Below are 23033 nucleotides of genomic sequence, written 5' to 3' on the forward strand. Positions count from 1 at the left end.
AACGAAAGTTCTGAGTAATATCGCTCAGATTTTCTTGGTAAGGGCAGCAAAAATTTCCCATTGCTCTAAAGCCACCAAAAGCTCTACTGAAGAGACTGATATAGACTACGGCTACACCCTAGAACAAAGCAGCACACTCTGGCACTACTTTAAAAATAATAAACTCTTGATTGAAGAATCTTTTCTAACACCTCACTTTACCTCTTCCTATCACTAACGTAGGCAAGGAGAATGACTGGAGTGGGAGGGAAGGGAGGAGCTATTTAACAGCTCTGCTGTGGTGTCCTTTGCCTCCTCCTGCTGACCAGGAGGTGAATAGCCTATTAGAAATTAAGATGATCTGTGGACTCATCGTGTCATAAAAAAGAAAAAAGCACATGAAGAAGGAAATGTTTATATACAATTATGTATCAAATTAATAAGAATCATCACATGGAAGGGTCTACTGGTCCGGAGAAAGAGTCAAAACATCCAATAGTATAAAAGCTTGAAAGGGCTTTAATGTCATTTAAAAATAAGAAAATGGAAAGAATCCATCCTTAGTTTCCATGAACATGTAGGGGGAAGAATAATGCTGGAAGAAATGCTAGTAGTGAAAGGAAGGTGAAAGGCTAGAACTTTTGTTTATATTAGGTAATAATAATAATTTAAAAAATGTATATTTTACCTTGGTGATATTGTTGTAAGAGCTTCCATGTTTAAACCAAACATTTTGTTTTCACACAGTAAGCACTCTTGAGCTTGTGTACAGAGGCATTTTCAGCTGATTTTAGTCACAGTGATGTTGTGTCTGACATGTGTTTACATCTAAGCCCATGCTGATAAGCATAATGTATTGTATCAGTTGAAGCACAACAAATTAAGAGATTGGCTGACTGGGTGTGAAGTACCGTCTAAAATATCATTGTGGAGACAGACACAAAATGGAGATACTCCAGCACAGATGCAAGCTAAATACTGATAGTTCTGACTACAAGAGACGTAAGGAATAAAGAACAGCTTCCAAGTCTGCAATTGAAGGATTCAATATTGTGGTCCACTGAATCCTTTAATGAGGAACATATAGAGTAGTTGCATGATGTAGAAAAACAAATTTAAAACTGGGTGTAGCTCTTGCATAGATAAACTTCCTGCTCCTATACTGTGATCACTGTTGAGAACTGTTATAATCTAGAATTATCAGTGAGCCAATGCAGAGGAAAAACAACCATATAAAGCTGCAGTGGAAGGCACAATAAAATACTCATGACTGAAGTGAAAATAATGGGCAATAAACAGATTAAAGAGTAGACTTTGTAGAATGCAAAAAAAACCCCCACAACAACCCCCCCCCCTTAAAAAAAAAAAAAACAGATCTGGAAAATAAAGCACCCTCAGCCAAATTATGAGCAGTTCGCAATAGAGAGAAAAAAAAAAAAAAGAAGAGGTTGGGCAATCATTAATCCAGGTACCAGCCATAAGTTAAAAGAATGTGGATGGATTACATGCGGTCTTAGAAAAGCAATAGAGTGAAGTAGAACCCACATAAAATGACATACACCAGATTATTGTTATAATTTATATAGTGCAAACATATTCCGCAGCACAGTGAAGGAGGCATGGTAATTTATGTGAATGGAAAAGAGGGGTCAAAGAAAGTAGCATCTTCCAAGTAGAAAGAGAAACACACAGCGAGAATGGAGTAGGGAGGGTTTCTTGTTAAAACAGCACTTTTTAAGTTTGGCCTAATCTTCAAGAAAACTATTAACCTAGAGGTCTAAAAACATCATCTGCTTTAGGAAATGTCAAGAACGTGAGAGGAAATTGTGAGTTCTTGACATATCCCTGAAAGGTCATACAGAACCCTGTGGACACAGACCTTAAAAACCTTGAGAATAGTGAGAGAGCTAAGTTATAGAGCATGGCAAGATGCAAGTTCTGAGCAGTAATCAATATCTTGCATCTTACAGTGCTAAGCAAGTTAAGATTTTGATTCTAGGCCTCAGATGGGTCTGCAGAGTATTTAGATCCATACCTGCAACTCTAGACAATGCTTCTGTTTCTCTGAGATCTGGTTTTTCAGAGCCAGCTTTTCCTTCACCAAATTTTCCAAAGATAATGTGTTCCAGTCCAGTTTGAGCTCCTCACAACGGGCTTTTAACTAGTGGGAAAAAAAGGGAGGAGAAAGGTGAAAAGGGAATAGCTGATTTTGACTACTATATCCCCACCCATACTGAACGTTTCTGAACTTAAAGTTCTATATGCATAAAAACCATGTAAACAAATTAAGGGTTAAGATGATTTATACTTCTATGTTACTACTTCTTTTTCTTGTATTTCCTAAATTAGCTGTTTTCATTGATTACTGTAACTGATTACATTTATTTTTGTATTTATAAGTTTTTATTGAGTTTTTAAACAATAAGATTTAGATTTAAAAAAATGTTCCTGTGACAGAGAGGTACTATGGGCTTGATTTATTAAGCAAGTACAACCTCTGTCTACCCCAGCTCTCCTCTGGCAGGCAGCAATTGGCTGCTGGAATTTAACACTGCACACAAGCGCTATTTTGCACTCGCGTGCAAACATGCCCCCTGGCCACGCACAGCCAATCACGCACTTGCAAGAGCTAGCAATCTCTCCAGTCAGATAGGACCGGGGACATAGAAATTCTCCACCTAAGAGGTGGAAAAGAGGGTAGGAAGCAGCGGTTCTAATGACCGCTGCTTGATAAATCGTGACTGCAGGTTCTCTTGTGAGAACCCGCAGTCATAGGGAGCAGCTAGTTGAATCCATTTCCAGCGCTACGGAATTCGGCGGCACTATACAAATACATTTTAATAATAATAATTGGGTTGTGGTTTCAGTTAGCAGTAATAGTTAATATACAAAATACCTAAAGATGCAATTTCCAAACCATTTTAATATCTGCAGCTGGTATAACAAGTCATTGTAAGCACATAAAGAAACCAAATTTTAATGTACACTGTTCTCTAAGTCAGTGGAAAAAAACAAACAAACATACAATCCCTCCTTACTTATTTAATTATAGCCAAATACACCTTGTTCAGAAAAAATAGTATTACAACCCAGACAGCAACAAAATAATCCAAATGTAATATTCTTTGCGCCTTAGACTTGCATGCTCACCAGCTGAAGGCTGCGATTCCGAAGTTCTCCATTCTCCATTTCCAGTTGTCTGCTCTGCTCTTTTAGTTGTAAGTTGTGGGCAGAGATCTCCTTCTGGGCCTGGATGAGGTCGCTGTAAGTAAGAGCCTTAACTCCAAGCTGCAGCATAAGGGTTAAAACATTAGAATCTAGCAGCTGTGTCTATTGCATGCATTTTTTGTAATACAGAGCTTGCTGATATATACTATAGATATTAAATCAACTTCTCATGCATCCCTGATGCAACAAAAAAAAAAAAAAAAACCACAACATGCCAGTGAAACTGTAGTAAATTTGCTCTTCCTATTTTCATCAGCATGATAAAGAAATACCCGCTTGCACACCTTGGTTTGCTGTGATCTTGAGGAAATGTATTGTTATCTAACAACAACATTTCAGAACAAATGGAGGAAAAGAAATGGTGCCTGCGTGCCCCCTTTGTAGTTAAAAACAAGCTCATGGATTGGATGCAATTTAATCTTTCAGCACTAGGCCACTGGGAAAAACAGAATTTATGCTTACCTGATAAATTACTTTCTCCAACGGTGTGTCCGGTCCACGGCGTCATCCATTACTTGTGGGAAATGTTCTCCCCCACAGGGAAAGGCAAGGAGAGCACACAGCAAGAGCTGTCCATATAGCTCCCCCTCTGGCTCCGCCCCCCAGTCATTCGACCGACGGTTAGGAGAAAAAGGAGAAACTATAGGGTGCCGTGGTGACTGTAGTGTATAAAGAAAATTTTTTCAACCTGATTAAAAAAACCAGGGCGGGCCGTGGACCGGACACACCGTTGGAGAAAGTAATTTATCAGGTAAGCATAAATTCTGTTTTCTCCAACATTGGTGTGTCCGGTCCACGGCGTCATCCATTACTTGTGGGAACCAATACCAAAGCTTTAGGACACGGATGAAGGGAGGGAGCAAATCAGGTCACCTAAATGGAAGGCACCACGGCTTGCAAAACCTTTCTCCCAAAAATAGCCTCCGAAGAAGCGAAAGTATCAAATTTGTAGAATTTGGCAAAAGTGTGCAGAGAAGACCAAGTCGCTGCCTTACATATCTGGTCAACAGAAGCCTCGTTCTTGTAGGCCCATGTGGAAGCCACAGCCCTAGTAGAGTGAGCTGTGATACGGTCAGGAAGCTGCCGTCCGGCAGTCTCATAAGCCAAGCGGATAATGCTTTTCAGCCAGAAAGAGAGAGAGGTAGCAGTAGCTTTTTGACCTCTCCTCTTACCAGAGTAAACGACAAACAAGGATGAGGTTTGTCTAAAATCTTTTGTTGCTTCTAAATAGAACTTTAAAGCATGAACAACTTCTAAATTGTGTAATAAACGTTCCTTCTTTGAAACTGGATTCGGACACAAAGAAGAAACAACTATTTCCTGGTTGATGTTCTTGTTGGAAACAACTTTTGGAAGAAAACCAGGCTTAGTATGCAAAACAACCTTATCTGAATGGAACACCAGATAGGGTGGATCACACTGCAAAGCAGATAATTCAGAAACTCTTCTAGCAGAAGAAATAGCAACCAAAAACAGAACTTTCCAAGATAGTAACTTAATATCTATGGAATGTAAAGGTTCAAACGGAACCCCTTGAAGAACTGAAAGAACTAAATTTAGTCTCCAAGGAGGAGTCATGGGTCTGTAAACAGGCTTGATTCTAACCAAAGCCTGAACAAAAACTTGTACATCTGGCAAAGCTGCCAGTCGTTTGTGCAACAAGACGGATAATGCAGAAATCTGTCCATTTAGAGAACTAGCTGACAATCCTTTATCCAAACCTTCTTGGAGAAAGGAGAGAATCTTTGGAATTTTAATCTTACTCCAGGAGAATCCTTTGGATTCACACCAACAGATATATTTTTTCCATATTTTATGGTAAATCTTTCTAGTCACAGGTTTTCTGGCTTGGACAATAGTATCAATCACAGAATTTGAAAACCCACGCTTGGATAAAATCAAGCGTTCAATTTCCAAGCAGTCAGCTGCAGAGAAACTAGATTGGGATGTTCGAATGGACCTTGTACTAGAAGGTCCTGTCTCAAAGGTAGCTTCCATGGTGGAGCCGATGACATATTCACCAGGTCTGCATACCAAGTCCTGCGTGGCCACGCAGGAGCTATCAGAATCACTGAGGCCTTCTCCTGTTTGATCCTGGCTATGAGCCTGGGGAGGAGAGGAAACGGTGGAAACACATATGTTAGGTTGAACGACCAAGGCGCCACTAATGCATCCACTAGAGTCGCCTTGGGATCCCTGGATCTGGACCCGTAGCAAGGAATCTTGAAGTTCTGACGGGACGCCATTAGATCCATGTCTGGAATGCCCCATAATTGGGTTAACTGAGCAAAGACCTCCGGATGGAGTTCCCACTCCACCGGATGGAAAGTCTGACGACTCAAATAGTCCGCCTCCCAGTTGTCTACTTCTGGGATGTGAATAGCAGATAGATGGCAGGAGTGATTCTCTGCCCATGGGATTATCTTGGTTACTTCCTTCATCGCTAGGGAACTCTTTGTTCCCCCCTGATGATTGATGTACGCAACAGTCGTTATGTTGTCCGACTGAAATCTTATGAACCTGGCTTCCGCTAGCTGAGGCCAAGCCAGGAGCGCATTGAATATAGCTCTTAGTTCCAAAATGTTTATCGGGAGAAGCGACTCTTCCCGCGACCACAGGCCCTGAGCTTTCAGAGAGTCCCAGACCGCGCCCCACCCAAGAGGTTGGCGTCGGTCGTGACGATGACCCACTCCGGTCTGCGGAAACTCATTCCCTGAGACAGGTGATCCTGGGTCAACCACCAGAGAAGTGAGTCCCTGGTTACCTGGTCTACTTGAATTTGGGGAGACAAGTCTGTATAGTCCCCATTCCACTGATTGAGCATGCATAGCTGTAATGGTCTTAGATGAATTCGAGCAAAAGGAACCACATCCATTGCTGCGACCATTAGTCCTATTACTTCCATGCATTGAGCTATGGAGGGTTGAGGAATAGAGTGAAGAACTCGACAAGCTTTTAGAAGCTTTGTCTTTCTGACGTCTGTGAGAAAGATCTTCATTTCCACAGAATCTATTATTGTTCCCAGAAAAGGAACCCTTGTGGACGGTGACAGTGAACTTTTTTCTATGTTCACCTTCCACCCGTGAGATCTGAGAAAAGCCAACACAATGTCTGTATGAGCCCTCGCTTTGGAAAGAGACGACGCTTGGATTAGGATGTCGTCTAGATAAGGTGCTACAGCGATGCACCTCGGTCTTAGGACCGCTAGAAGGGACCCTAGCACCTTTGTGAAAATTCTGGGAGCGGTGGCTAAACTGAATGGAAGAGCCACAAACTGGTAATGTTTGTCCAGAAAGGCGAACCTCAGGAACTGATGATGAGATTTGTGGATTGGGATATGCAGATACGCATCCTTCAGATCCACGGTAGTCAAAAATTGACCCTGCTGGACTGTTGGTAAGATTGTGCGAATGGTTTCCATCTTGAAGGATGGAACTCTGAGGAACTTGTTTAATATCTTTAAATCCAGAATTGGCCTGAAAGTTCCCTCTTTTTTGGGAACCACAACCAGGTTTGAGTAAAACCCTAGACCTTGTTCCCCGGAGGGGACTGGGTTTATCACTCCCATCTTTGATAGGTCTCTTACACAATGTAAGAATGCCTGTTTCTTTATCTGGTCTGAAGATAAGCGAGACAGGTGGAACCTCCCTTTGGAGGATGTCCCTTGAATTCTAACAGGTATCCCTTGGAAACTATCTCTAGTGCCCAGGGATCCAGAAAATCTCTTGCCCAAGCCTGAGCGAAGAGAGATAGTCTGCCCCCTACCAGATCCGGTCCTGGATCGGGGGCTACCCCTTCATGCTGTCTTGGTAGCAGCAGCAGGTTTCTTGGTTTGTTTACCCTTGCATGGGCTTCCAAGCGGGTTTGGGCTGGGCCGCGTTACCTTCTTGTCTAGCGGCAGTGGAGTTATTAGCCGGTCCGTTCCTGAAATTGCGAAAGGAAGGAAAATTAGACTTGTTCTTAGCCTTAAAAGGCCTATCCTGTGGGAGGGCATGGCCCTTACCCCCAGTGATGTCTGAAATAATTTCCTTCAATTCCGGCCCAAAAAGGGTCTTACCCTTGAAAGGAATATTCAGTAACTTAGTCTTGGACGACACATCTGCCGACCAGGATTTTAGCCAAAGCGCCCTCCGCGCTACAATAGCAAAACCTGAGCTTTTCGCCGCCAATTTCGTTATTTGAAAGGCGGCATCCAATATAAAGGAATTAGCTAACTTTAATGCGTGAATTCTGTCCATGACTTCTTCATAGGAAGTCTCTTTCTGGAGCGACCTTTCTAGTTCTTCGAACCAAAAGGACGCCGCTGAAGTGACAGTAATAACACACGTAGCTGGTTGAAGGATGAACCCTTGCTGAACAAAAATCTTTTTAAGCAATCCTTCCAATTTTTTATCCATAGGATCTTTGAAAGCGCAGCTGTCCTCTATAGGAATAGTTGTGCGCTTCGCTAGTGTTGAAACAGCTCTCTCAACCTTCGGGACCGTTTGCCATGCGTCCCTTCTAGGGTCTACTATGGGAAACATTTTCTTAAATATAGGAGGTGGGGCAAAGGGTACACCTGGCTTCTCCCACTCCTTTTCCACTATGTTCGCTACCCTCTTAGGTATTGGAAAAGCGTAGTCGTGCACTGGGACCTCTAAAAATGTGTCCAATTTGCACAACTTCTCTGGTACTACCATGGAATCACAGTCATCCAGAGTAGCTAATACCTCCTTAAGCAAAGCGCAGTGATGTTCTAGCTTAAACTTAAATGCCACTAGATCAGGTTCTGCCTGTTGAGAAATTTTTCCTGAGTCTGAAATTTCACCCTAAGACAGCCCTTCCCTCACAGCCAATTCCGATTGATGTGAGAGTAAAATAGATAAGGCATCGTCAGCGTCTGATTGTTCATCCTTTTTATCTGTATTTAAAACTGAACAATCACGCTTTCTCTGAAAAGCTGGCAGTTTGGATAAAAGATTTGCTATAGAATTATCCACTACTGCTGATAATTGTTGCATAGAAATAAGCACTGGCGCGCTAGGTGTCGCCTGCGCGGGCAAAGCTGGTGTAGACACAGAAGGAGAGGATGTAGAGCTATCCCCACTACCTTCATTAGATAAATCATCTTGGGCAACATTATGAAAAATAACAGAGCTGTCCTGATTTTGTTTAAACGCTATGGCGCAATTATCACAAACACTCGAAGGGGGAACCACATTTGTCTCTATACACAAAGAACATAGGTTATCTGATGGAACAGACATGTTAAACAGATTTAGGCAGGCATACAATGCAATAAAAACGATTTTAAACAAAAACGTTACTGTCTCTTTAAATAATAAAATGACATTTATTTCTGAATGTTCAAAAAAACTATGAAGGCAATAACCGATTTTTCTGAAATTTGGACCCCAGTGTCTTAACAAGCAAACCGGAGCTAATTGTTGGATTTAACCGTTTTTATACACCACAATCCCAGCTACAGCCTTGCTGCAGCTTTTTACCTTCCTTAGGGGTCACCATTCACAGAAAAAAGCCTTTTGGAGTCACTTTCTGAGCCACAGGACCCTCTCACATGAATCTGCATGCACTGCCTTGAAATTCAACTGCGCACCTGAAGTGCCAAAATGAGGCTTCCTCCCTCAGCACACTAGAGTGAAGGGGCCTTCCTGACTAGATTTAGGTGTCTAAAACAAGCCAGATCAATAAAAAATGTTCCCAAGTGTATGTGAGCTTATAAAATATTTCAAATGGTATAATATTGTAATAAAAACCAATCGATTTAGCCCCTAACAGTGTCTACCAGCATAAAAAACAAAAAGGGGAAGCCTGTTATCTTTTTTGCTGAGGTGAAAGAAAAATGGCTTACCGTTTTCCCTGAGGGGAAAAATGACTGTCATCTAGCATTAGCCTGTGTTGTTAGAAGGAGACTAGTCATACCTGAAGCAGATGAGTCTGCAAACTGTTACCCCCAACTGAAGTTCTCTTGTTTCAACAGTCCTGCGTGGTAACAGTAATGGATTTTAGTTACTTGTGCTAAAATCATAGCCCTCTTAAACAGAAATCTTCATCACTTTTCTGTTATAGAGTAAATAGTACAAGCCAGCACTATTTTAAAATAACAAACTCTTGATAGAAGAATAAAAAACTACAACTAACACCACAAACTCCTCGCCATCCCCGTGGTAGATGCTACTTGTTCAGAGCGGCAAGGAGAATGACTGGGGGGCGGAGCCAGAGGGGGAGCTATATGGACAGCTCTTGCTGTGTGCTCTCCTTGCCTTTCCCTGTGGGGGAGAACATTTCCCACAAGTAATGGATGACGCCGTGGACCGGACACACCAATGTTGGAGAAATTTCGGGTTAACAGATTTTCCTTTTTTACACAAATGTTTATGTGACATCATCAAGTTGGATTTTAACATCCTTTAGGCTGTGATACTTCCAAATAATGATGCACAAGGTGAATAAGTCTTAAATTAAATGGACATGAAAAACATTTTATTTCATGGTTCACATAGAACACATTTTTACGCAACTTTCTAATTTACTTCTATCATCAAACCTTCTTCATTCTCTTGCTATCTTTTTTTGAAAACCGGTAAGTAAGGCGAGTGCACATGTCTAAAGCACTTTATGGCAGCAGTGTTGCAAAAATGCACCAACCTATCTCTTCAATGAATACCACCATGGGAACAAAGCAAACACGAAAATAGAAGTAAATTGGAAACTTTTTTTTAAATTGTATGCTCTGAATCACAAAACACTTTTTAGGTTTCATTTCCCTTTAAAACTAGTTTAAAAGTGGTTTATTTTAAAATTTGGTCAAGTCTCTAAAAAAAGGGAAAGTACTACTACTCTATATCTAAAGTTAGGCACTATACATTACTCTCCTCTTTCTAGCTTTTGTTAATCATACTATAAAACAGCTATAACATATATCTACCAACATGCTTTAATTCATATGCCCGAGTTATTATTTACTGCCTTATTACTACTAATGACTGCTGCGTCTCTGCGCTACAACTACCACTAAAGTATCTTTTTAAGGTTGTTGACTGCTTGCTGCCTCTAAATGGCTTTATCTAGCCTGTGTATACCTAACAAACAAAAATTTGTCCCAGAGCTGTGAAGTAAAAGGTAACATATAGCAAAGGGGCATGAAGTTTATTACTTGAAGGGACATCCAGGGAACAATATAAATACATATAGATACATTACATCTTTGAATAGAAACAGATTTGCAACATACATGTATCAATCACTTTATTGGTGTTAACATTTTTTTCTCTGCATGTGAAGCATAGCTAGATAGTCAGTGCACCAGCATTTTAAATACTGCAGCTGCTCTGAGCGCTAGTGGATCTTGTATAATGTCAGCCAATAACAAATTGAGTTATTACCAGATGGTACAAGCACCTTAGGTTTTCTGAGCAAGTGCTGTGTTTAAAATGCTGGTGCACAGTGCATACTTTCATTAGTAGCATTTTTTCTAATACATGTCATGTATATTACAAAATGTTTCTATTCAAATCTGAAATGCATACATGTGGATTCCAATTTTTGCTGGAATATCCCTTTAAAAAAATCTTGTATCATATAGGAAGAAATCAGAACAAAAAAGCCTTTGGTACACATATATAGTCTAAATAAGGGTGCAGCTGCTACCAAAAAAGTATACCATACTTGATGAACTGGCTAGTATTACACAAACAGAAAATAGTTGTGTGGGGGTTAGAAATCATACCTCATCCAACTTCTGCTGAAACAGTTTCTTTATTTCCTCTTTTTGAGCCTGACAATGGGTGATTAGTTGCTGAGCTGCTCCAAGGAGGTGAGAGTTTTTTTCCTGAACATTAAAAAGGTAAAGAAAATAAAAGTTGGCATTGAAGGACCCTTAAATAAAGTAGATTTGCATAATCATAAAAACACATCATAAATAGACAATGCAAAAAGCATTGCATTTTGCATGCAAAAATGAGTAGAATTTGTCAAATTTAAAAAAGTTCAATTTACCTTCCACTTGCATCGAGTGACAGGCATCAGCCAATCACAAAATACATATATCATAACTAAATTCTTGAACAAGTAGGAGCTTGTGCCTCCTAGTGTGCTCTATCCGAAACATGAAAGTTTAAAACTTGACTTTAGCGTCCCTTTAATATACATACCAGTTAATTTTCTAAATCTATTGGGATAATTACATAAGAAATCAAAAAGATAATAGAAAAACACAATTTTGCTCCTAAAAAACACAAACAATGTGTTTTGAAGAGTACATAATTTATAAAGAAAATGTGTGAGAAGAGCAAAAACCGCATCATTATAGATACCTTCTCGTGTTCAAGCAGTTGTTGTAATCCAGCTTTGTACTGAGAAGTCTTCATGTAATTCATGAACTGAAGGTACTGAATTCTAAAGGAATCTGGGACATAAGGATACGAGTTAATAGGGGGCACGTAAAACAGACATGTACAGTTGAGAAGCAGAGAAACTCTAAGGGTCAAATTACCAAAAGCAAAATCATGTATACCAAATAACTAAAAATGTGGTTAAATCCTTTTGATGACATTCAGGATGGTATCTGAGTTTATAAATAAGGAATTGGAAGTCAAATGGAGAAAAAAAACAAAACAAAAAACAATTTATACACATCAATACATTTCTTTCTTTTGGGATGAGGAGACTCCTTAGGTGACCATAACATGTGGGATATATTTCCTGCCACTAGGAGGGGGTCAAGAACCCTCAAGAGCTTTAATCCCTCCCACTCCTCACTCGGTTAAGCAGGGTTAAGAGGTGAAAATAGGAACTATTGCCTATCTAGTAAAAATGCGGACGGGTCCTCATCCCATAGGTGTCTATGTGGATACGATACCCAAGGTTAGAGTCCATGTTAAAGACGGGTGGGATAAAATGTCAGTTCCTATTTGCCAAACACTGAGGCCTCAAGGACCGTCATGCCAAAAGCAGCTTCGGAAGAAGCTTAAAATATAAAAAAGATTTTTTTATTTTTTTTTAAAAAGTACGAAGAGAAAACCAAGTTGCCGCCTTGTACATCTGTTCCAAGAAGGCAACATTTTTGAAGGCCCAAGTAGTAGAATGAGTAGTTACTCTTTTTGGAGGCGGTTTTCCTACAACCAAGTAAACCTTATGAATAGTCTGTTTTAGCCATGATTTCAAGGCCACCACTGTAGTCTTGACTCTTTCGGGAACCTGAAAAGTGGACAAACAAGCTAGAAGACAAAAGTCTTTAGTAGCCTGAAAATAGAATTTCAAGACTGACTACATACAAATTGTGAAGTAGGCGTCAAAGAGAAGGAACAACAATTTCCTCATTAATATTTTCTGAAGACACTACCTATGATAGAAAATCATTTAGTCTGTAGGACCGCTTTTATCTTCATGAGAAATCAAAAAGGGGAGATCAGAAGACAGGGCAGATAATTCAGTAAGTCTTCTAGGGGGTAGAAGAGAAAATTCCATGACAATAACTTTAGGTCCAAGGAGTGCATACGTTTAAAGTGGGAACCTTGTAGAACAGAAAGAACCAGATTCAAAATCCAAGGGGGAGAAGTGGGTCTTGTAACAGGGCAAATTCTCACCAAAGCTTGGACAAAAGTTTGATCATCAGGCAATTTGGCCAGTATTTTGTGAAACAGTCTATAATGCCTAAAACTGACCCTTTAAAGAACTAGCCGATAATCCCTTAACTAGTCTATCTTGAAGAAACTGAAGAATTCTAGGTATTCTTATAGATTTCCAAGAGAAACTTCTAGAGGACACTAAAGTAAGCTTTCCAAATCTTATACATTTTATGAGGAACAGGCTTTCTGGTTTGCAGTAGAGATAACAGAATCTGAGAAACCTATTTTTGAGAACTAGTCACTCAGCCTCCACTCCATAAAACTCAGATTTGAGATCCTTATGATACAAGGGTCCTTTACTAAGGGGTAGAACACATGGAGGAAGGGATGACATCGGTATTAGGTCCACATACCAAGTTCTGCAGGGCCATGCAGGAGATATGAGAATTACAGAAGGCAATTTCTTTTTGATTCTTGCAATGACTCTTGGAAGAAGAGCAAACAGAGGAAATAGATAGGCCAGACAAAAGTTCCAAGGGCAGACTACAGTATCTATCGTGAGCCCTTGGATCTCTTAACCTGGCGGAATAAACGGGAAGTTTGCGGTTCAATCTGGAAACCATGAAAACCTTTTTAGGAAGATCCCACATCAGGATTAATTGATCGAGCACATCCTGAAGAAGTGACCATTCCCCTTGATGAACGGACTGACGACTTAGGTATTCTACTTCTAAATTGTTCACTCTCAGAATGTGAATGGCCGATAAGGTGCAGTGACTTTCCTCTGCCCAAGACAAAACATGAGATATCTCTAGCATAGTTAAGGGACTTAAAGTCCCTCCTGGATTATTAATGTATGCAACGGCAGTGACGTCTAATTGGAAGCAAATTAATTTTTTCTGCTTGGGCCAAGACTGAAGGGGTCGAAGAATCACACGAAGCTCTAGGATATTGATAAGTAACCTCTACTCCAGAGGGAACCATACTCCCCCTGCACCCTTCAAGACTCCCGAACAGCACACCAACCAATCAGACTTTGCGTCTGTAGTGACTATGGTCCAGATATGGAGAAGAAAAGAAGCTCCAAGGGTCAAATAGGGACTTTCCCTCCACCATGAGTGAGATTGTTTGACTGAAGAACTGAGCTCTATGTGCTGTTCCAGATGGAAACAATCCTTTAACCACTGTTGAAGCATGGACAATTGGAGAGGACGAAGATGAAAGCAAGCAAAATGTACCGCCCCTGATGCTGCTACCATAAGACCCCCTACTAAGTCCTCTAAGTCTTGAAAAAAGGCAGCCGCCTTTACAAGATCTGATGGAACAGTCCGATTAAACCGTTCCCATGAAGGTCTAATGTTCAAAAAGCCCAACTCAAATCAGAAATCTTCATTGTCTCCAGAAAGGAACAAAAACGATTTGTTTGCACTTCACTTACTGAACTACTAACTGCATAAAGTAAATAGCGGTTTTCTAAAAGTGACAGTGTAGCTTTTTTTTGTTCTGTGAGGAAAAAGTGAATCCAGGACTAAAACATACTGAGGGCTGCTAAGGAGTAAGGCGGCAAAGAAAACAGAGGGATTTTAACTCTGAATTCCATAATTTTAGGTGTTCAACACATTGGTAAAGCTCTATGTGTAAAGGCTGAGAACCCCCAACTATGTAGTACCTAAAAAAAGGAAAGTACTAGGGATAGTTCCTGGGCTGTGTTTAGCATGAGTCACTTACCTGGACTGCAGCTCAACTCCACTGTATCTTACCAGCTTGCTGAAGCCTTTCTCCTTCACATAATGCTGATCCAATAGAGAGCCCATCTAGTGTCAATAAATATACTGAAGATGATACTTGTGGATATACCAGCAACCCCTCAGATGGAGGCTAAGAGGACGTCTGAGGGCGATTAGGGCTGAGAGATTTACCAATGAGGGTAATGACATGCCATAACTAAGGTATTCCTTTAACCGTACTTCACTCAAAAATGAAGATGGACGAGGGATACTAAGTCTCAAGTCAGGTCTGAGATCCCAATAAATAATTAGAAAGAAAATAAATCTTGCTTGCAGTGCACTTCTCTCAACCTCTCTTTTCAGAGGCCAAGAAGAAACTTGGTGAAGAGAGAAGGTGGGAGGGATTAAAGCTCTTGTGAGGGTTCTTGATCTCCTCCTAGTGGCAGGAAATCTATCCCACATGTTATGAACACCTATGGAATCTTCTTGTCTTACAAAAGAAAAGTGAAACTTATAGGGTAAGACAATTAAGAAGTGTGAAAAAGTAAAACCTTGACATTTTGAATTACACAAACAAAAAACAAAAAAATTAGAAAGCATTAAATTGGAAAAGGAGCTTTATAGCAAAAAATATTCCAGAAAAATATTCTAGAAGGTAAATAACAGACCAACATCTTATGTTGCCCTCTCAATGCATAAAGGTCTGTAGAAATTGGAGGAACACAAGACATCTAGGTGCCTCTAAGGTGAAATCAAGTAGCTGTAATGACACCCAGCATTTATAAAAAGAACAGCAGTCTACTCAGTTAACCATGATCTGTTCTGCAACAACCAGAGCAAATGTCTGTAGAGCAGTTCAGGATTTCCTGATCGAAAACATGTGAGTGCAGGTTCTTCATAAACCAAATCCAGACTGTTACATTTGATGTTCCATTAAAATGCTGGATGTGTGTTCCACATACAAGACGCCAGGAAAACTGATGGACAAACCGGATTCCATCCTAGAAAAAATTGAGAAAGCAGCAAACAAGTGAGGTAAGTGAAAAAGTGAGTCAAGCAAGAGTGAGAAGTTGCAGTTGAGAAGCTGTGGTGGTATGGCTTAAAGGGGCACTGAACCCAAATTTTTTCTTTCATGATTCACATACAGTAGACAATTTTAAGCAACTTTCTAATTTACTCCTATTATCAATTTTTCTTCGTTCTCTTGCTACCTTGATTTGAAAAAGGCATCTAAGCTTTTTTTTATTGGTTCAGAACTCTTGACAGCACTTTTTTTTATTGGTGGATGAATTTATCCACCAATCAGCAAGAACAACCCAGGTTGTTGACCAAAAAACATAATTTATGTAAGAACTTACCTGATAAATTTATTTCTTTCATATTAGCAAGAGTCCATGAGCTAGTGACGTATGGGATATACATTCCTACCAGGAGGGGCAAAGTTTCCCAAACCTCAAAATGCCTATAAAAACACCCCCTCACCACACCCACAAATCAGTTTAACGAATAGCCAAGAAGTGGGGTGATAAGAAAAAAGTGCGAAAGCATAAAAAAATAAGGAATTGGAATAATCGTGCTTTATACAAAAAAATCATAACCACCACAAAAAGGGTGGGCCTCATGGACTCTTGCTAATATGAAAGAAATGAATTTATCAGGTAAGTTCTTACATAAATTATGTTTTCTTTCATGTAATTAGCAAGAGTCCATGAGCTAGTGACGTATGGGATAATGAATACCCAAGATGTGGATCTTCCACGCAAGAGTCACTAGAGAGGGAGGGATAAAATAAAGACAGCCAATTCCGCTGAAAATAATCCACACCCAAATTAAAGTTTAAATCTTATAATGAAAAAAACATAATTTATGTAAGAACTTACCTGATAAATTCATTTCTTTCATATTAGCAAGAGTCCATGAGCTAGTGACGTATGGGATATACATTCCTACCAGGAGGGGCAAAGTTTCCCAAACCTTAAAATGCCTATAAATACACCCCTCACCACACCCACAATTCAGTTTAACGAATAGCCAAGAAGTGGGGTGATAAGAAAAAAGTGCGAAAGCATATAAAATAAGGAATTGGAATAATTGTGCTTTATACAAAAAATCATAACCACCACAAAAAAGGGCGGGCCTCATGGACTCTTGCTAATATGAAAGAAATGAATTTATCAGGTAAGTTCTTACATAAATTATGTTTTCTTTCATGTAATTAGCAAGAGTCCATGAGCTAGTGACGTATGGGATAATGACTACCCAAGATGTGGATCTTTCCACACAAGAGTCACTAGAGAGGGAGGGATAAAATAAAGACAGCCAATTCCTGCTGAAAATAATCCACACCCAAAATAAAGTTTAATGAAAAACATAAGCAGAAGATTCAAACTGAAACCGCTGCCTGAAGTACTTTTCTACCAAAAACTGCTTCAGAAGAAGAAAATACAACAGAATGGTAGAATTTGGTAAAGGTATGCAAAGAGAACCAAGTTGCCACTTTGCAAATCTGATCAACCGAAGCTTCATTCCTAAACGCCCAGGAAGTAGAAACTGACCTAGTAGAATGAGCTGTAATCCTATGAGGCGGAGTCTTACCCGACTCAAAATAGGCAAGATGAAATAAAGATTTCAACCAAGATGCCAAAGAAATGGCAGAAGTTTTCTGGCCTTTCTAAAACCGGAAAAGATAACAAATAAACCAGAAGTCTTTCGGAAAGACTTAATAGCTTCAACATAATATTTCAAAGCTCTAATAACATCCAAAGAATGCAACGATTTCTCCTTAGAATTCTTAGGATTAGGACATAATGAAGGAACCACAATGTCTCTACTAATGTTGTTGGAATTCACAACTTAGGTAAAAATTCAAAAGAAGTTCGCAACACCGCCTTATCCTGATGAAAAATCAGAAAAGGAGACTCACAAGAAAGAGCAGATAATTCAGAAACTCTTCTGGCAGAAGAGATGGCCAAAAGGAACAAAACTTTCCAAGAAAGTAATTTAATATCCAATGAATGCATAGGTTCAAATGGAGGAGCTTGAAGAGCCCCCAGAACCAAATTCAAACTCCAAGGAGGAGAAATTAACTTAATGACAGGCTTTATACGAACCAAAGCTTGTACAAAACAATGAATATCAGGAAGAATAGCAATCTTTCTGTTGAAAAAGAACAGAAAGAGCAGAGATTTGACCTTTCAAGGAACTTGCGGACAAACCCTTATCTAAACCATCCTGAAGAAATTGTAATATTCTCGGTATTCTAAAAGAATGCCAAGAAAAATGATGAGAAAGACACCAAGAAATATAAGTCTTCCAGACTCTATAATATATCTCTCTGGATACAGATTTACGAGCCTGTAACATAGTATTAATCACAGAGTCAGAGAAACCTCTTTGACCAAGAATCAAGCGTTCAATCTCCATACCTTTAAATTTAAGGATTTCAGATCCTGATGGAAAAAAGGACCTTGAGACAAAAGGTCTGGTCTTAACGGAAGAGTACACGGTTGGCAAGAGGCCATCCGGACAAGATCCTCATACCAAAACCTGTGAGGCCATGCCGGAGCTACCAGCAGAACAAACGAGCATTCCTTCAGAATCTTGGAGATTACTCTTGGAAGAAGAACTAGAGGCGGAAAGATATAGGCAGGATGATACTTCCAAGGAAGTGAAAATGCATCCACTGCCTCCGCCTGAGGATCCCGGGATCTGGACAGATACCTGGGAAGTTTCTTGTTTAGATGAGAAGCCATCAGATCTATTTCTGGAAGTTCCCACATTTGAACAATCTGAAGAAATACCTCTGGGTGAAGAGACCATTCGCCCGGATGCAACGTTTGGCGACTGAGATAATCCGCTTTCCAATTGTCCATACCTGGGATATAAACCGCAGAGATTTAGACAGGAGCTGGATTCCGCCCAAACCAAAATTCGAGATACTTCTTTCATAGCCAGAGGACTGTGAGTCCCTCCTTGATGATTGATGTATGCCACAGATGTGACATTGTCTTATCTGAAAAACAAATGAACAACTCTCTCTTCGGAAGAGGCCAAGACTGAAGAGCTCTGAAAATTGCACGGAGTTCCAAAATATTGATCGGAAATCTCACCTCCTGAGATTCCCAAACCCCTTGTGCCGTCAGATACCCCCATACAGCTCCCCAACCTGTAAAACTAGCATCTGTTGAGATTATAGTCCAGGTCGGAAGAACAAAGAAGCCCCCTGAACTAAACGATGGTGATCTGTCCACCATGTCAGAGAGTGTCATAAAATCGGTTTAAAGATATTAATTGAGATATCTTTGAGTAATCCCTGCACCATTGGTTCAGCATACAGAGCTGAAGAGGTCGCATGTAAAAACGAGCAAAGGAGATCGCATCTGATGCGGCAGTCCTAAGACCCAACATTTCCATGCATAAGGCTACCAAAGGGAATGATTGTGACTGAAGGTTTTGACAAGTTGATATCAATGTTAAACTTCTCTTGACTGACAAGGACAGAGTCATAGACACTGAATTTATCTAGAAACCTAAAAAGGTTACCCTTGTCTGAGGAATCAATGAACTGATTGGTAAATTGATCCTCCAACCATGAACTTGAAGAAACAACACAAGTCGATTCGTATGAGATTCTACGAAAATGAGAAGACTGAGCAAGTACCAAGATATCGTCCAAATAAGGAAATACCAAAACCCTATTCTCTGAATACAGAAAGAAGGGCACCGAGAACCTTTGAAAAAAATTCTTGGAACTGAGGCTAGGCCAAACGGTAGAGCCACAAAACTGGTAATGCTTGTCTAAAAAGAGAATCTCAGACACTAAAAGTAATCTGGATGAATCGGAATATGCAGATACACATCCTGTAAATCTATTGTAGACATATAATGCCCTTGCTAAACAAAAGGCAGGATAGTCCTACAGTAACCATCTTGAATGTTGGTATCCTAACATAACGATTCAATAATGATAGATCCAGAACTGGTCTGAAGGAATTGACCTTCTTTGGTACAATGAAGAGATAAAATAAAACCCCAGCCCCTGTTCCAGAACTGGAACTGGCATAAATACTCCAGCCAACTCTAGATCTGAAACACATTTCAGAAATGCTGAGCCTTGCTGTGTTAACTGGGACACGGGAAAGAAAAGAATCTCTTAGCAGGAGGCCTTAACTTGAAGCCAATTCTGTACCTTTCTGAAACAATGTTTCTGAAACCAGAGATTAAGAACGGAATTGATCCAAATTTCTTTGAAGAAAACGTAATCTGCCCCATACCAGCTGAGCTGGAATAAGGGCCGCACCTTCATAGGTACTTAGGAGCTGGCTATAGGTTTCTATAAAGCTCGGATATATTCCAAACTGGAAATAGTTTCCAAACTGATACCGCTCCTGAGGATGAAGGATCAGGCTTTTGTTCCTTGTGAGGAAAGGAACGAAATGATTATTTACCCTGGAAAGAAAGGGAAAGCAAAGTTGACTTAGAAGACATGTCAGCATTCCAAGTTTAATCCATAAAGCTTTTCTAGCTAAAATAGCTAGAGACATATACCTGACATCAACTCTAATGATATCAAAAGATGGTATCACCAATAAAATTATTAGCATGTTATAGAATAATAATAATGCTATAAAATTATGATCTGTTACTTGTTGCGCTAAAGCTTCTAACCAAAAAGTTGAAGCTGCAGCAACATCCGCTAAAAATATAGCAGGTCTAAGAAGATTACCTGAACATAAGTAAGCTTTTCTTAGAAAGGATTCAATTTTCCTATCTAAAGGATCCTTAAATGAAGTACTATCTGCCAAAGGAATAGTAGTACATTAGCAGGAGTAGAGACAGCCCCATAACCTTAGGGATTTTTGTCCCAAAAAACTCTAATCTGTCAGATGGCACAGGATATAATTTGCTTAAACGTCTAGAAGGAGTAAATAAATTACCCAAATTATTCCATTCCCTGGAAATTACTTCAGAAATAGCATCAGGGAGATAAAACACTTCTGGAATAACTACCTTATTTAAACGTTTATATTTAGTATCAAGAGGACCAGAATCCTCTATTTCTAATGCAAATAACACTTCTTTAAGTAAAGAACGAATAAATTCCATCTTGGACAAATACAAAGATTTATCAGCATCAAAATGATGATGTTCATTTAAAAATTCATCTGAAAAAAAGAGAAGTTTTAAAAGACTTATGTATACTAGAAGGAGAAATAACAGACATAGCCTTCTTAATGGATTTAAAATAAATAAAATCTCTTATGTTATCAGGAACACTCTGAAAATTAGATGTTGACGGAACAGCAACAGGTAATGTAACAGTACTAAAGGAAATTTTATCTGCATTAATAAGTTTGACATGACATGCAATACAAATAACAGCTGGAGAAACAGATACCAAAAGTTTATAGCAGACTTAGCTTGGTAGCTCCAGCACTGTGCAGTGATTTTCCTGTAGTAACTTCTGACTCAGTTGCAACGTGGAACATCTTGCAATATGTAAAAGAAAAAAACAACATATAAAGCAAAATTGATCAAATTCCTTAAATGACAGTTTCAGGAATGGGAAAAAAATGCCAGTGAACAAGCTTCTAGCAACCAGAAGCAATAAATAATGAGACTTAAATAATGTGGAGACAAAAATGACGCCCAAATTTTTTAGCGCCAAAAAAGACGCCCACATTATTTGGCGCCTAAATGCTTTTGGCGCCAAAAATGACGCCACATCCGGAACGCCGACATTTCTGGCGCAAAATAACGTCAAAGAATGACGCAACTTCCGGCGACACGTATGACGCCGGAAACGGAAATAGAATTTTTGCGCCAAAAAAGTCCGCGCCAAAAATGACGCAATAAAATGAAGCATTTTCAGCCCCCGCGAGCCTAACAGCCCACAGGGAAAAAGTCAAATTTTAAGGTAAAATATGTTAAATTAAAATGCATTATCCCAAATATGAAACTGACTGTCTGAAAAATAAGGAAAGTTGAACATTCTGAGTCAAGGCAAATAAATGTTTGAATACATATATTTAGAACTTTATAAACAAAGTGCCCAACCATAGCTAGGAGTGTCACAGAAAATAAGATTTACTTACCCCAGGACACTCATCTACATATAGCAGATAGCCAAACCAGTACTGAAACGAGAATCAGCAGAGGTAATGGTATATATAAGAGTATATCGTCGATCTGAAAAGGGAGGTAAGAGATGAATCTCTACGACCGATAACAGAGAACCTATGAAATAGACCCCGTAGAAGGAGATCACTGCATTCAAATAGGCAATACTCTCCTCACATCCCTCTGACATTCACTGCACGCTGAGAGGAAAACCGGGCTCCAACTTGCTGCGGAGCGCATATCAACGTAGAATCTAGCACAAACTTACTTCACCACCTCCATAGGAGGCAAAGTTTGTAAAACTGAATTGTGGGTGTGGTGAGGGGTGTATTTATAGGCATTTTAAGGTTTGGGAAACTTTGCCCCTCCTGGTAGGAATGTATATCCCATACGTCACTAGCTCATGGACTCTTGCTAATTACATGAAAGAAAACTGAAATTATAAGCAGAAGAATCAAAGTGAAACAGCTGCCTGAAGTACTTTTCTACCAAAAACTGCTTCAGAAGAAGAAAACACATCAAAATGGTAGAATTTAGTAAAAGTATGCAAAGAAGACCAAGTTGCTGCTTTGCAAATCTGATCAACCGAAGCTTCATTCCTAAACGCCCAGGAAGTAGAAACTGACCTAGTAGAATGAGCTGTAATCCTTTGAGGCAGAGTTTTACCCGACTCGACATAAGCATGATGAATCAAAGACTTTAACCAAGACGCCAAAGAAATGGCAGAGGCCTTCTGACCTTTCCTAGAACCGGAAAAGATAACAAATAGACTAGAAGTCTTTCGGAAATTTTTAGTAGCTTCAACATAATATTTCAAAGCTCTAACTACATCCAAAGAATGCAACGATCTTTCCTTAGAATTCTTAGGAATAGGACACAATGAAGGAACCACAATTTCTCTACTAATGTTGTTAGAATTCACAACCTTAGGTAAAAATTTAAAAGAAGTTCGCAACACCGCCTTATCCTGATGAAAAATCAGAAAAGGAGACTCACAAGAAAGAGGAGATAAATCAGAAACTCTTCTAGCAGAAGAGATGGCCAAAAGAAACAAAACTTTCCAATAAAGTAATTTAATGTCCAGCGAATGCATAGGTTCAAACGGAGGAGCTTGAAGAGCCCCCAGAACCAAATTGAAACTCCAAGGAGGAGAAATTGACTTAATGACAGGTTTTATACGAACCAAAGCTTGTACAAAACAATGAATATCAGGAAGACTAGCAATCTTTCTGTGAAAAAAGAACAGAAAGAGCAGAGATTTGTCCTTTCAAGGAACTTGCAGACAAACCTTTATCCAAACCATCCTGAAGAAACTGTAGAATTCTAGGAATTCTAAAAGAATGCCAAGAAAAATGATGAGAAAAACACCAAGAAATGTAAATCTTCCAGACTCGATAATATATCTTCCTAG

At 39.6% G+C, this 23033-nt stretch overlaps 1 protein-coding gene across 1 annotated transcript in view; it reads right to left on the bottom strand.

Moving 5' to 3' along the window:
* The window catches only part of DOT1L (DOT1 like histone lysine methyltransferase), a 742223-nt gene that overhangs the window by 257712 nt on the left and 461478 nt on the right, over positions 1–23033 (bottom strand). The window contains exons 12-15 of the mRNA XM_053700101.1: positions 11523–11614; positions 10937–11038; positions 3130–3267; positions 2015–2140 (exon numbers count right to left, since the gene is read on the bottom strand). Of these exons, the coding sequence (XP_053556076.1) occupies positions 2015–2140; positions 3130–3267; positions 10937–11038; positions 11523–11614 (458 nt within the window). The remainder of the gene's footprint in view (positions 1–2014; positions 2141–3129; positions 3268–10936; positions 11039–11522; positions 11615–23033) is intronic.

Source organism: Bombina bombina, chromosome 2 (assembly GCF_027579735.1).
Source record: "Bombina bombina isolate aBomBom1 chromosome 2, aBomBom1.pri, whole genome shotgun sequence".
Lineage (NCBI taxonomy): Eukaryota > Metazoa > Chordata > Amphibia > Anura > Bombinatoridae > Bombina > Bombina bombina.